The 15,056-nt window shown below is 40.2% G+C and overlaps 1 protein-coding gene across 3 annotated transcripts in view; it reads left to right on the top strand.

Moving 5' to 3' along the window:
- The first annotated feature begins 208 nt into the window (after nucleotides 1–208).
- The window catches only part of nalf2 (NALCN channel auxiliary factor 2), a 41,903-nt gene continuing 27,055 nt past the window's right edge, over nucleotides 209–15,056 (top strand). Inside the window, exon 1 of one of the 3 annotated variants that reach the window (XM_035782618.2) lies at nucleotides 209–1,387. In XM_035782618.2, coding sequence (XP_035638511.1) covers nucleotides 668–1,387 — 720 coding nt within the window. In that variant the 5' untranslated portion in view covers nucleotides 209–667. The remainder of the gene's footprint in view (nucleotides 1,388–15,056) is intronic. The other 2 variants (XR_008122182.1, XM_052510978.1) reach the window with 2 other exon arrangements.

Below are 15,056 nucleotides of genomic sequence, written 5' to 3' on the forward strand. Positions count from 1 at the left end.
GTCATAGCAAAATTCTTATTTGAGAAATTGCTCTTCGCTAAGAAGCAATTTTTGTTTATGTTTTACCATTTTAAAAACCATCACAGTAAGGCACTATATTGTTACGCAGAATGTATTTTATATTGAGATAAAAACGGCTGCATTTGACCTTTAATGGGAATGTGAGAGGAGATGTGGAACCACAGGGGCGACCAATAGCGCAGGCGCTCCACCCTCTTCAATTAAATAATCTGAAGGTTTTCTGTGCTAAACCGAAGATGGCGACAGACTAAACTAGACTGTCAAAAGGAAGGGGAAGATGAGAGGCAAATGTCGCTTTTTGCACTAAATACGGAATAAAAAATAAGACTTGTCATGTTTGAGAATGGCAGATATAGAGTAAAGATTTCGTTTTTGTACGTGCTATGTGTTTCTTGTGTGATGCTGCACCGGTGCTGGGGGTGTCGGTAGGATTTCACAACATGTTACAATTTTGGGTGTATCGGGAATATTATGCCGGACGTTATCTATTTGCAATGGATTAGACGCCGGGGTTTGGAGCTGGATTGATTTCTTGACACAACAACTTGGAAAAAATGCTTCCCATCACCATGTTGCAAACGAGGTAGGGGATATACTGCAAAGGTGAAAAAGCCATCTGAGATCGCTTTTGTCTACCCCCTAAAATATGATCAGGGGTGCTTGGATGTTTCGAAGGGAAGATGACGCCGTGTTAAAAATATGTTGTGCACCCAAACAAAACGACAAACCCTGTGCCGATTCCGAGAGGGTACAGAAATGGCGAATGTCTTTGGCATCCCTATTATTTTTCACTGTCCTTCTCTCTAATCACCTCTGGCTGTGTGCTGGAGTTAAACTGAGGTCCAAGGATAGGAGCAACCGCAAAATCTGGATCAACGCGACTGACGGGGTCCACCCGGCTCTAAATGAGGGGAAATGTGGTATTTTTCTAAGCAATTTGACCAAATCCGCTACTCCAGGTCCTCATTGCACTGATGCTCAAAGCCACCACACACACCTGGAGTCAGCCTGCACCATATTGTATCGGCAAAAAACTGACTTTAGGTCCTCAACTCCATCAACGTTCTCGTCACAGATGTTACTTGATTATTTTAGGAATTTTAGCCTCTCTTTTTGTGATTCTTACTCCATTTCCGACTTACTGTTGGGGATGTCAAGCCCAGACAGTTTAAATTGCAGTCTTCAGAACATGGTTTTGGATTTGTTTAGCAGCGGCGGGGATGATGAGGATGTTTGCAGCATCTGTATCCAGGCGTACATGAGGCTGGACCAACACGCTCAGGAAAAATATGAGGAGTTTGACTTCTTCTTTCTCAAGTATTTATCAGAGGATTATTCTGTCCGATCCCACACAGAGGACTGTAAGGTAAGATCAATTTGTGCTTCCTGTCATAGGCTACACCTGTTCTCCAGGTGTGCATGTTCCCTCATAATAGCAGTTTTCAGCAGGGGACCAGTAGGCTACACTCTTAGAACAATGGGTCATTTGGCTGTCCCCATAGGACAACCCTTTTTGGTTCCAGGTAGAACTCTTGGATTCCATGTAGAACCCTTTGTGTAAAGGGTTCTACATGAAACTCAAAAGGGTTCTTCAATTCTTCAATGGGTTCTCCTATGGGGACAGACGAAGAACTGTTTTTGATTCTAGATAGCACCTCTCCATTGGCATGTTTTGACAACACATTTACACACACATATTTAAGGTGACTAAATTCTTACACAGATAATGTACTCTATGCCTACACAATACTTCTTATGAATGTTTGCCATTTTGAAACAATGAATGTGCTGCATGAATAATGTGACTATTCACACTGAGTTGATGAATAGGCTAGTATGTGTTCAGAATAAGTGGTTCGTGGTTGCATAAGACTCCCACAAAGATCTACCTATAGCAGATGTTTCCTTGTGCTTCTATAACAAAAAAACATGTTAATAGTGTTTTGTTTTTCATGCCACTACTCAGCTCTGGCGTCTTGCCACCTGTGAGCTCTGATGTCACCCCTCTGTGCCCTCTCCGGGTTGCCTGAGTGGTCTGACAGAGCCTTTGATGTTCCACTACCTTGCAGCACAGGGCTATCTGTGGTGAGGGGTATTTATGAGTCATTACGGACCACAGGGCTGTCTGTGGTGAGGGCTATTTATGAGTCATTATGGACCACAGTCAGACTATTTGACCTGGTTGGTATTGATAGGGCCATGATAGCCTACACTGTTATTATTATATGTATTTTTAAATAATCAAAAATCCTAATAATTTACGGTAAGTCTGGCAGCACAGGTGACAGAAATAGACTGTAAAACTACAGACTAAAAATGTACATAAATAACATGTATAAAAACGGTGAGTACTTTCCATCAAATGAAGTATATTACTGTAATTTCACGACATTAACTCCCATTTTTTACCTGTAATATTTTTTTTTTGCTGGCATTGGTTGTGAAAATAAAGAATGGGCCATTTAAAAAGCATAAAGAACTCCTTAATTGATGACAAAATATAGTTCGAACACAGATTATAATTATAAAATTACAAAAAACTGCTCTCAATTTAACTTTTAACCCAGTAATTACTCCTGAATTGATGCCAAAATATAGCTAAAACACAGAATTGTCATGTTACTTAAACCTACTCTCAATATAACTGGTATCAGTTGTGAAAATGGAGTATTGGTCAGCTAAAAAACAGACAACTCCTTAATTGATTACAAAAACCTTATTCTCAATGTTAACTTAGTGGTTGTGAAAATAAAGAATTCTCCAGCAAAAAAACAATCAGACATTACACAGGGATTTCCTTATATATTTATTAAGTTATTCAATACATGTTCAAACCTTAACCTGTGTGTGTGCAGTGGCATGGTAAAGGGGTAGAAAGGGAAGGGTGTGTTAAGAGCGGTATCAGGTCATCTCAGTGTACAAACATTTCTAGAACTATACACTTGATAGTTACGGTGTCAAACATAGGAAATTCAATTATATTTTAAAGTTTTTTTTTAATATAATTTTTTCAAACATTTTGGTTATAAAATATAGGTCATGTTATTATTTTCATCCTAACCCACAACTATATGGGGAGATGTGTAGGACAAGGTATGTCGATCCAAGTGCAAAAACATTTCTTGAACTCGAACTTTACATATATTGTGTCAAACATTCACTTAAAAGCAACTTACAACATGCTAATGTAAAAACATTCAGTTCTAACATTTTGGTCAAGTGTTGTTTTTAATCATCTGCCTGTTTCTTGACTGTGTGCTGCAGTCTGTGGATTTAAGTGCCTGTATGTATGTGTGCATGCAAGACTTCTCCCTCCATAGCAATGTTTCAGATCAGAGAAATATATTTTGGATTGATTGCATGCCACTGAGTTCTTCTCCACTTTGGACCCCTTATCTGGGTTGAATAGGTACCTGCGTTGGATGAAATAACAAATGCCATTCTATTTATTTTATTTTTTATTTCACCTTTATTTAACCAGGTAGGCTAGTTGAGAACAAGTTCTCATTTGCAACTGCGACCTGGCCAAGATAGCAGTGTGAACAGACAACACAGAGTTACACATGGAGTAAACAATTAGCAAGTCAATAACACAGTGTCTGTCATTAAATCACTAGGAGTGGTCCTCTACCCTTTCAGATACAATAATTAGATTTGTTGACTAACATGGATTTTTGCAGGTACATTTGTATCTAATTTAAAGGGGCTACATGTAGGATGTTTGCAATGTAATATTAGAAAATGTCTGATACAGTTAAGGTAACAGTGGAATGATGTTTCACAATGTTTTATTCACCAGAAAGTACACTGCTCAAAAAAATAAGGGGAACACTTAAACAACACAATGTAACTCCAAGTCAATCACACTTCTGTGAAATCAAGCTGTCCACTTAGGAAGCAACACTGATTGACAATAAATTTCACATGCTGTTATGCAAATGGAATAGACAACAGGTGGAAATTATAGGCAATTAGCAAGACACCCCCAATAAAGGAGTGGTTCTGCAGGTGGTAACCACAGACCACTTCTCAGTTCCTATGCTTCCTGACTGATGTTTTGGTCACTTTTGAATGCTTACGGTGCTTTGACTCTATTGGTGGCATGAGACTGAGTCTACAACCCACACAAGTGGCTCAGGTAGTGCAGCTCATCCAGGATGGCACATCAATGCGAGATGTGGCAAGAAGGTTTGCTGTGTCTGTCAGCGTAGTGTCCAGAGCATGGAGGCGCTACCAGGAGACAGGCCAGTACATCAGGAGACGTGGAGGAGGCCGTAGGAGGGCAACAACCCAGCAGCAGGACCGCTACCTCTGCCTTTGTGCAAGGAGGAGCATGAGGAGCACTGCCAGAGCCCTGCAAAATGACCTCCAGCAGGCCACAAATGTGCATGTGTCTGCTCAAACGGTCAGAAACAGACTCCATGAGGGTTGTATGAGGGCCCGACGTTCACAGGTGGGGGTTGTGCTTACAGCCCAACACCGTGCAGGACGTTTGGCATTTGCCAGAGAACACAAAGATTGGCAAATTCACCAATGGCGCCCTATGCTCCTCACAGATGAAAGCAGGTTCACACTGAGCACCTGTGACCGACATGACAGTCTGGAGACGCCGTGGAGAACGTTCTGCAGCCGCACAGCCCTCAGTGTGCTCGCCAGAGGTAGCCTGACTGCAATTAGGTACAGAGATGAGATCCTCAGACCCCTTGTGAGACCATATGCTGGTGCGGTTGGCCCTGGGTACCTCCTAATGCAAGACAATGCTATACCTCATGTGGCTGGAGTGTGTCAGCAGTTCCTGCAAGAGGAAGGCATTGATGCTATGGACTGGCCTGCCCGTTCCCCAGACCTGAATCCAATTGAGCACATCTGGGACATCATGTCTCGCTCCATCCACCAACGCCACGTTGCACCACAGACTGTCCAGGAGTTGGCGGATGCTTTAGTCCAGGTCTGGGAGAAGATCCTTCAGGTGACCATCCGCCACCTCATCAGGAGCATACCCAGGCGTTGTAGGGAGGTCATACAGGCACGTGGAGGCCACACACACACTACTGAGCCTTATTTTGACTTGTTTTAAGGACATTACATCAAATTTGGATCAGCCTGTAGTGTGGTTTTCCACTTTAATTTTGAGTGTGACTCCAAATCCAGACCTCCATGGGTTAATACATTTGATTTCCATTGATCATTTTTGTGTGATTTTGTTGTCAGCACATTCAACTATGTAAAGAAAAAAAGTATTTAATAAGAATAGTTCATTCATTCAGATCTAGGATGTGTTATTTTAGTGTTCCCTTTATTTTTTTGAGCAGTGTATATTGGGTGCATAGGAAGTGTATTCTGAAATGCTATATTTCTGTTGGCCAACAAGGGACTTGTGTGGTTCTATTTTGAAATTGAAAGTTGTAGTTACCAGTAAGGCATCCTAGATGACAACACTAGAGTTAGTTATAACTTCTGCAAAGAAAGTAATGTTTATTGCAATAGGTGCGCAATATAATGTTACATGCCACTTTCCCAAGTGCTACAAAGAAATCCTAGCAGAACTATACAGTCAGTTACTTCAAATGAAATTGTAGTGGGTAATAAGGGATGAATTCATACCTCTGCAGGACTCCAATGTTGCTGCCTGATCAGAGGGATAATTTATGTTAGTGATAATATGCCACAAACATCATTACCAGGGCATCGTTGAAAGTAAGAATGCCATTTAACACGATCTGGTCTACAGAAACCATGAAGTTTCCAGCAGTCAGAGGAGAACTCTCTATGGTAATGACAGACAAGGGGTGAAATGTTTTACCACTATCTTCCATTCCAACTCTTCCTCTCTTTAACCATCTCTCTCATTACCTCCTGCAACCTCACCCACTTCATCTCCTTATTTTGTTTTGTTCCTGCTCCATCCCTCTCCCTCAAACTCCCATTCTATCTCCCTCACACACACCCACACAGGACTGACACATTGTTACCCAAGCAAAAAAAGTATACTTGTATTCTTTTGGAACCACTTAAGTTGTATGTTAGAACACTATATAGTATTCAAATCGTAATAAGTAGAGATGGGAAGAGTTTTTATTTTTTAACATTTTTTAAACAAGCTCTGATGCCCAGTTCAGTTTTCAAAGAGCTACCAATTCAATGCAGTAAGCCAGCAGCTTGTTGTCAAAGTTACACCACGTGTAATGATGTTCGACGCTTCGGACCTCACAACACCCTGACAGGAGTCGGACTCATCTCCTCCTATTCATAAGTATAGCTTCTGTTAAGTCTCCTTTTTGTTCCTTAGAGTGCATATTGGTTTACTGTTTATTTTATTTCCCTGAATGGTCAGAGAAGTTGACTTGTTTATTTAATATGAAACACTTTAAATTGCCCTTGGTTCTTTTTGTCTCGTTCCTTTCCCGCTTGTCCTGCTTTATTGTTATGCAGGACCGGTCACAATACTTTTAATACAAGATTACAAATACCATTTCGGTACACTTAATAAGCTATTAGTTTAAACTAGCAATATATTTTTAGTGTATTAAAATTATATTTCCAATCCTGTATTATACGTATACTAAAATAAGTGGGTTTATGATTACTTTTAATACTATTCAGTGTACTAAAGTAAAACTTGTGGTTCCAAAATAATACACTTTAGGAAAACTGCTGATTTTAACTTGGGTATGTGAAGTGAAAAAACGCGTCTTTCCACAAACAACGATGCATGGTGTGCTTGGCAGCTTTGCACAGTCAATTTCCATTGGAAGGCAAGTTTCATCAACATTGAGGAACATCTTGTTCTCTTCTTCATTGAATAAGTTAAGTAGCAGCAAAAAAGACCCAGGTAGGTTGGCTTCTGATTTCTCTTTGCCAAGACACTGTCAGGTATAGAAACTGTCAATCTTGCTCCTCCACTCACGAGGGAGAGATTTGAAGTAGGACACAATTCTCCCACATTTGCTCGCCATGGCTTTCTCATGCTCTTCATTGAGTTCAACACCAGTAAGTTCTCTAAAATTAGTCTTGATGCCGGGGGTCTTGTGTAGATATGGCCATTCTTTGGCAATGTCAGAGGTCTCCATACCACAAATGATGTCTTTCCTCTGAGAGTAGAAGGTTGCTGGCATTTTCTTTTCAATACTTGTCTTTGCTTCTGTTTTTGTACATCTTCTTTAGTTCTTCTTGTGTGTGTTTCATTGGCTGGTAGACGTCCCGGTCGCCAGTTGATAAAGCTGTAAGAATCCAGGCATATCCTCTTGGATGGTGGATCCTCAGACTCACTTGACTTTCTTCTTTGGGAAAGGGGGGTGTTCCCTCGCTTCAAGTTGTCATCTTGGCTCTGCAGCTGCTTAGTGAGGGAGTTGTGTCCTTTGCCAACAATTTCACCTTCAATACCATCTTGGAAACGTCAGCACCATCTTTCTAACTACTTCACTCAATGCTTCTTTTCTGGCATTTGACAAACTGTAAGGATTTCATCTACTCAGGTGAATAACTTTGTCTCTCCCTTCCAGTTGGACCCTCCTTGTTCTCCAGCTTTCTTGTAACCTCAGATGGCATTCGATTCCAAGGAATTACAAAACTGAAGTGCCAGTTATTGTCCACTGCTGTCCGTCTACTCGGGCTGGAGCATGCGGTTGAACTAGCTTGTGCTTTGTGTTGTATCTACACTGTGAAGGTGCACAAGAAACACATTTGGGGTTCTCTTAACTCCACATTTTACTCCCTGACGCCACATACATTATCACAGAGTTTCTAATCCAAACTTAACTCCCATTGTAACATATACATCTTATCAATTGTCTGCTTTTTAAATTATATGATTGACTACTTTTTATTAAAAGCAATAAAACTACATTTGACACCATGAATAGGAGGGCTACACTAGGCTTAAACAGAGTCTGAGAAACTGAGCCTAGACCTTTCTGTCTGTGTAGATTGAAATCATTGGTAGTATAGCTCAAAGCTTTCCAAAAGTTATGATTTGAACTATTTGACTGAGACATTACCTGACTTGACACCCACCTTAAATACTTTCTTGTCAATCATATCATCATACATAGAGCCCATTTGTAAGTTTTGGGTGTATATGCACTTTTTTAAAACGGTAAATGTATAACCTGTTTAGCATTTTCTTTATGTACTTATGTATAGCAATGGGACAATCCTTGCTGCGGGGTGTTTGGGGGCTACCAGACACACATCTGGGTTTTGGGCCATTCCTTTCAGTACTATCCTTTTCACCTTGGATAAAAATAAGAGGTTGGGAATCAGGCCGTGTACCATGTTCTAATTTTCTCATCATGCTTAACACATTTTACATAGTAGTAATACAATGTTTTAATGACCGTTATCATGAGTTTTCTAAGTAACAAACTGATACTTAAATGTAGCGTTCACTTGGGCTATCTGCTTCCTTGCGTCTACTGGCCTCAAGACGTGGAGAAGATACATCATGTCTTCCAGCTCTTCCACACCCAATGTATTAAGAGAATCCAGCACTGACTGATGTCACACATCAATAAGATCTACACCGAACAGACTTTCAGCATCATGAGAACTCACTGAATGAACCGAATAATTGGACACATGCACAGCTACAGCATACCTATGCAGTCTTGAAATATGGGTGGTAAAAGGATTTTAATGTAAAGGATTTGCTACAGTGTCTGAATGCGCATTTGACCTTTTATCTTTTTGAAACATGTGACCTTAGATGAGCAAGAAGATCCTTCAGCTCAAGGCATTGTTTCTGACAGTGACGATTTTCACATGTAAACGGCCCTTGCATCTTGTCACATTGTGATACAGCAGACTATGATGACGCATATGACTTTTAAAAGGATTCTATTTTGTAAACTGACATTTGCAGCTAACCATGCAGCATACATATTGGCCATTTGCTTTATGTCGGTGTAATGACTGATGAACCACAAGCTCGTAACGTTTTAACTGTGAAGCCACAGGAACGATGTGCCAATTTGGGAAGACCTGACATGTTCCCAATTTCTCTATATTTAACTTAACAAAGAATAAAAAGTAGCTTGTAGATTTGAATCTAGGTTCCAGTTAACTACTGACGTGTATATTTATGATTTGCTTGTTTACAATGACAATGGACTTCAAAAGGGGACAACAGTGATTATTTCTTTGTACTTCCATGCTGAGCTACTCGGTTTGCTAAACTAGCTATGAATATTACTTCAGTTTGAGGATTGCAGGGAATTTCCTCAATTCCAATTCAAGTAACTTTTGAAGGAGAGAGCGAAACATATGTTATCAGGTGGAATTGGCTTACAGCAAACTACCTAGCTAGCAAGATTAGCACGCGCTAGCTAGGTTATGAAATGCAGCTAGCAATCTAGTGAAATAGCTGAATGTCAATGCATGAATATTCATAATTAAAATGTTAACAATCAACATGTGTTACCAAAAAGTTTTATTTTAGCTGGCTTGCTGCTAGCTAGCCAAGGTCTGGTTGGTAGCTAGCTAATACTACCCGAGGCGCTAGCTATCTTGCTAACGTGTGAGCAGCCAACTACACACGCCACGATATTAGCTAGCAAATACAACACAAAGTTGATGAACTGCACATCTAGACATTTCATCAACTTTTTAAACGTTATGTTAAACAATTAAGCAAACGTTTGGTGGTAGTGCTTGACTTGGGATGATATATATCCGCTCTCCTAGCAATGCATGTGCCAAGCTGCTGTATTCAATAGGCGCCAGTTGTGTGCACGGGTGTTTTGAATGACGCCTGCAACGTGTTTCTGATTCATTTGTCAAATGGTTTCAAATGGAAAAATGCGATTGTGAAATATTGACTAGTCTTTAATTGCACTAACCTTTTTAATAGTTCCGAAGAGTGATGTAGAGGATGGTGACTTTGAAATAGAGGAGAATGTTGGATCATAGTGAATGATCATAATGAATCATACTCAGATGACAGAATTGCATGATATTAATGTAAGTAAATTACAATCTCGCATTGGTCTTCTACCTGAGAGTCAAGGTACAATGCAGTCTACCTACCTTACATAACATGTAAGCACAATCGCACACTGGTAAAAGTAGGCAACTCTGGTCACTTTGATGGCAATAAACCTTAAATACTTAACGTAAATAGTTTTAAGTATTGTAGTTAGCTAGCTGGGTAGATTCGTACTGTCGTGACGTTGTATTAGTTAATGTGACGACTGTTTCTCATCAAATGATTAAAAGTTTCTAATTGCTTGATTAACTGAATCAAGCAATTATTAACTCATTAACCTGGGTCACCATGGGAAAATACTTTTTTTTTTTCTATTTCCCAAATTGACTCAGAATATCGATTTTACAACAGCCGCTAATTAATCAGTTACCTCTACAATCTCGTTCTGAACGTCGTATAATCCGGGAATCTGCATGGACCCGGGTCTCACCAACGAGTTCGTACCACACCAATCTTAGTTGAGTATTGATTTACTAGAAAGCTAAAATGATGATACACATTCTAGGCTATTGATTAGAACTTAGTATAACGGGCCAACACACTGTGGTGCGTGTTACCCAAAATGGAGATTTAAAAGAGAAGGTACACTAGAGAAATATACATTTGGGTGAATTTGTCAGCTATGATTATTCTAACCCTAGCCTTGCCCCAAACTGCCACTCTCTTATGGGTCAGAATTTAATGATGTAATTACGTGGGGGAGGTCTCTGGATTATCTGCGTGGACCGTCCAGGCTGCTCAATGACGCACTTCTCCGGCGCACCTCTCTGGTCGTCCTCACAATGTCAGTGTCCTTTTGGCTTAGGAGTCTGTTCCCTCACCCTTGTTCTGGAAGGGCTCTTCTGAGGACAGATCTCTGTAGCTCAGAGCTCACAGCATAGGAATTAAACGGTGTCGATACCATGATTCGATGGGAGACGGAGGCTAGGTGGTTCGACTGGAATTCACCCGCTTAGACACAGCTACTCACCCGTAGCTTGGGTAGAAAAATACTTCTTTGTCTTCAAACTTGTGTTGCGTTGAGGTCAAAAGTCAACGAACCCGACTGCAGCTTTGGTCACGTTGTCTTATCTGTAAATTATTTTTCTCACAGGTTTTATACCCTCGTGTCAGAAGTGGGCGTAACTGCCTTTAGGGCAATTCTCTGGTCTAGATTTTACTCAAACCCAATTTTAGAAAACTAACTTCACATTTCATCTTTACCAAAACATTTTCTGTGATTTGGACATTTTCCATACAACGTACAATGTATAAACATCAAACACATACTAGGTTAATAGATGACGTTATTACGAAAACATTGTAACGTCATCTATTAACCTTTTTTAATAAAACAAAAATAACATATTTTCATATTCCATCTATCGTCATTACCACCATTGTGGCTGACAGAAACCATTGCTCCAAAGTCCCTTTATTTAATGTTCTGAGGTTGGTTCTCCATATTAACAGGACAAAAGGAATTTGTCTCTGGCCTAAGATTTACCAGGGGCGGGAGGGGTCATAAAACCCCCACATCTTCAGAACCCTTGATCTCTCCTCCCCTGTTGAGGTTGAGAGATAATCTGTAGGGTTGTGGTCTCCTGAAACCTGACCTGATCAGGACAGTCATGACAGTACTGAAGCATACATGCAATACAACCTTCTGCTAGGTCTGCCTACTGGTTAGGTAGCGAGTAAGCAGTTGACATTCTAGCTAGCAGCTACTGGTTAAAGGGGCCACAGAATGGCAAATGGGAAAGGTGGTGCTGGTCAGAACCAGTTTACCATAGGCTAAATCAAAACTTTGATTATGATTTTCCAGTCTACTGTGCCCACACAACCTAGTTAGCTAACTAAAGCAGTTGAATTTAGCAAAAGTCTTGGCTATATGAATGCAAACCAACGTGTAAGTATATTGTCATTAGTTTGCTTGTTAGTCTACCTTGCTAACTAGTGGTTTTACCAGTAGCCTACCTAGGTAGATGTGCCCCTCAAGTGTCCCACAAATCCTAGCTAGCTATTCAAAGCAGTTATCAGGACATAATTTACCTCCATTGTAAATGTCAGTAGGAATGCAAACCAGCTAGCTGGATCAAGGCAAAAGCAGGATGGAACTGAGACTACTGTACATAGACAGTCACAGCTCTTTTTTGTGAACAATCTGTTAAATGATACGCATTCACTTTCATTGAGGTATTGTAAATACTCATCATTTTACAGTTCGTGTTTAATGTAGTAATCAATATTAGTTCAGTCAGATGACAGAATTCTTTTTAAATTCTCTTTCATAGTTTTATAAACATCTTTTTTTACTATAATTCTGCATTTAGAATGTAAAACCTAAAGAAAATATCCATAAAACAATGGTAAATGTAGATATTTCTTTATTACTGTATTTCTACAGATTATTGTTGTGAAAAGGGTATGCATGTCTAAAAATATAGGAAGTTTAATATATTTAGCATTTAATGACATTTCATATTCTACATGACGAGAGTTAAATAAGTTTACCTGTCTATATAAGGTCCCACAGTTGACAGTGCATGTCTGAGCAAAAACCAAGTCATGAGAAAGAAGAAATTGTCCGTAGAGCTCCGAGACTGGATTGTGTCGAGGCACAGATCTGGAGAAGGGTACCAAACAATTTCTACAGCATTGAAGGTCCCCAAGAACACAGTGGCCTCATTCTTAAATGGAAGAAGTTTGGAATCACCACGACTCTTACTACAGCTGGCCGCCTGGCCAAACGGGGGAGAAGGGCCTTGGTCAGGGAGGTGACCAAGAACCTGATGTTCACTATAACAGAGTTCCTGTGGAGATGGGACAACCTTCCAGAAAGACTATCATCTTGGCAGCACTCTACCAATCAGGCCTTTATGGTAGTGGGCAGACGGAAGCCACTCCACAGTAAAAGGCCCATGACAGCCATCTAAAGGACTCAGACCTATGAGAAACACGATTCTCTGGTCTGTTGAACCCAAGATTGGACTCTTTGGCCTGAATGCCACACGTCGTGTCTGGAGGAAACCTGGCACCATCCCTACGGTGAAGCATGGTGGTGGCAGCATCATGCTGTGGGGATGTTTTTCAGAGGCTGGGACTAGGAGACTAGTCAGGATCAAGGGAAAGATGAACAGAGCAAAGTACACAGATCCTTGATGAACACCCGGGTCTGAGGTCCTAAGCAGGTTAAGGTTCACCTTCCAACAGGACAACGACCCTAAGCACACCTCCAAGACAATGCAGGAGTGGCTTCGGAACAAGTCTCTGAACATCCTTGAGTGGTCCAGCCAGAGCCCGGACTTGAACCTGATCGAACATCTCCGGAGAGATCTGAAAATAGCTGTGCAGCGACGCTCTCCATCCAACCTGACAGCTTGAGAGGATCTGCAGAGAAGAATGGGAGAAACTCCCCTAATACAGATGTTCCAAGCTTGTAGCGTCATACCCAGAAAGACTCATGGCTGTAATTACTGCCAAAGGTGCATCAACAAAGTACTGAGTAAAGGGTCTGAATATTTTTTTTTTTTTTGTGCCAAAATGCCTCAGCTAGTTTTTGCACATCTAGCAATTTCGGGGGGGACTTTTGGATCCATTTTAGAATAAGGCTGTATCGTAACATAATGTGGAAGAAGTCAAAGGGTCTGAATAGTTTCCGAATGCACTGTATACCCTTAGTCTCTACGGACATTCATTGGGAGCTCTCCATCTGTAAATAGGCTTTCACAGATTTTCATATCTGAGGACAGGAAACATCACGAAGGAACAGGCTTCGTTATACTCAAATTAGACGGCACTGAATATTATGTTGCTATTATCTCTCTGTCCATAAAGTATCACCCTCTAGGGGAACTGAAAAATATTTTCATGTCCTCCCACAAAGTTACCTGTCCAATCCTACACTCTCCCTTTACAGACCGCTGGAGCTATAATTTCACTCTCTTCCGTGGCTGTTCCGTGGATATTTTCAGTGTATTTTCAATGCTTTCAGACAATGCAGCAAAAAATGTTGTGAATGTTAATTTAACTCAAGTTATCTGATTTAACTATAACAGTGCAATTTTAACATGTTAAGCAGGTTAAATAAGGACACACAGAGCTCTAGCTTCTCTTATTTTCACTGGACTTCTTCCAACGGTCAATGAACAATGTATGAAGAAGAGAGCTGTGCGACTGTAGCAGTAACACTGAATGGAAGGCTAAGAGATCATCATTTTTATCACACTTGAATTGTTATACTCAGGTAGTCTTTTTTTTTAAGAATAGCGTTACAGAATTTGCAATTCCATATGGGGAAACATTAGTATTGCAACATCTCACATAAATACTACAGTTTACTATAGAATAGTACAGTTCTAATTCTGTAGAATACTATACTACACACTGTGTAGTATCCCTTGATCTTGTGTAGCACTTACTATAGAATGATGTAGAATACTATAGTAAAGACAGCAGTAGTATCTGCAAAAAAGTACAGTCCACAAAAATACTACACTTGAACTATAGTAAATACTACAGTATTTCATTTGCATGTACCCTGCCCATATCCCAATTTGTGCCACCCACAAGTGAGAAACCAACAAGCAAGTATAGACCATATATTGGGTTCCCTACAGTTTATAGAAAAGAGCAGATCTATCTGTTCAGACCGCAGTCCTACCAACCAACAGGTTATTGGAAAATGTGCTCTTTTAGTATGTCTCCATTTAGGTTTCCTCAAGGAGAAAGACTGCAAATCTATGTCAAATATATATTAAAATAAAAACACTATAGTAAATACTACAGTCCACAAAAACATGAATTACTATAGTGTGTATATACTAGTTATTTTACTACAATATTTATACCCTAGTAACCTTTCTAGCGCAGGCGTTCCGCTAGCGGAACCCCTCAACAACATTCCACTGAAAAGACAGTGCGTGAAATTCAAAAATATTTTTTTTAAATATGTAACTTTCACACATTATCAAGTCCAATACAGTAAATGAAAGATAAACCTCTTGTTAATCTACCCATCGTGTCCGATTTAAAATTGCTTTACAGCGAAAGCACAACATGATCATGTTAGGTC

The sequence above is a fragment of the Oncorhynchus keta genome, unplaced genomic scaffold (assembly GCF_023373465.1).
Source record: "Oncorhynchus keta strain PuntledgeMale-10-30-2019 unplaced genomic scaffold, Oket_V2 Un_contig_6244_pilon_pilon, whole genome shotgun sequence".
NCBI classification, from domain to species: domain Eukaryota; kingdom Metazoa; phylum Chordata; class Actinopteri; order Salmoniformes; family Salmonidae; genus Oncorhynchus; species Oncorhynchus keta.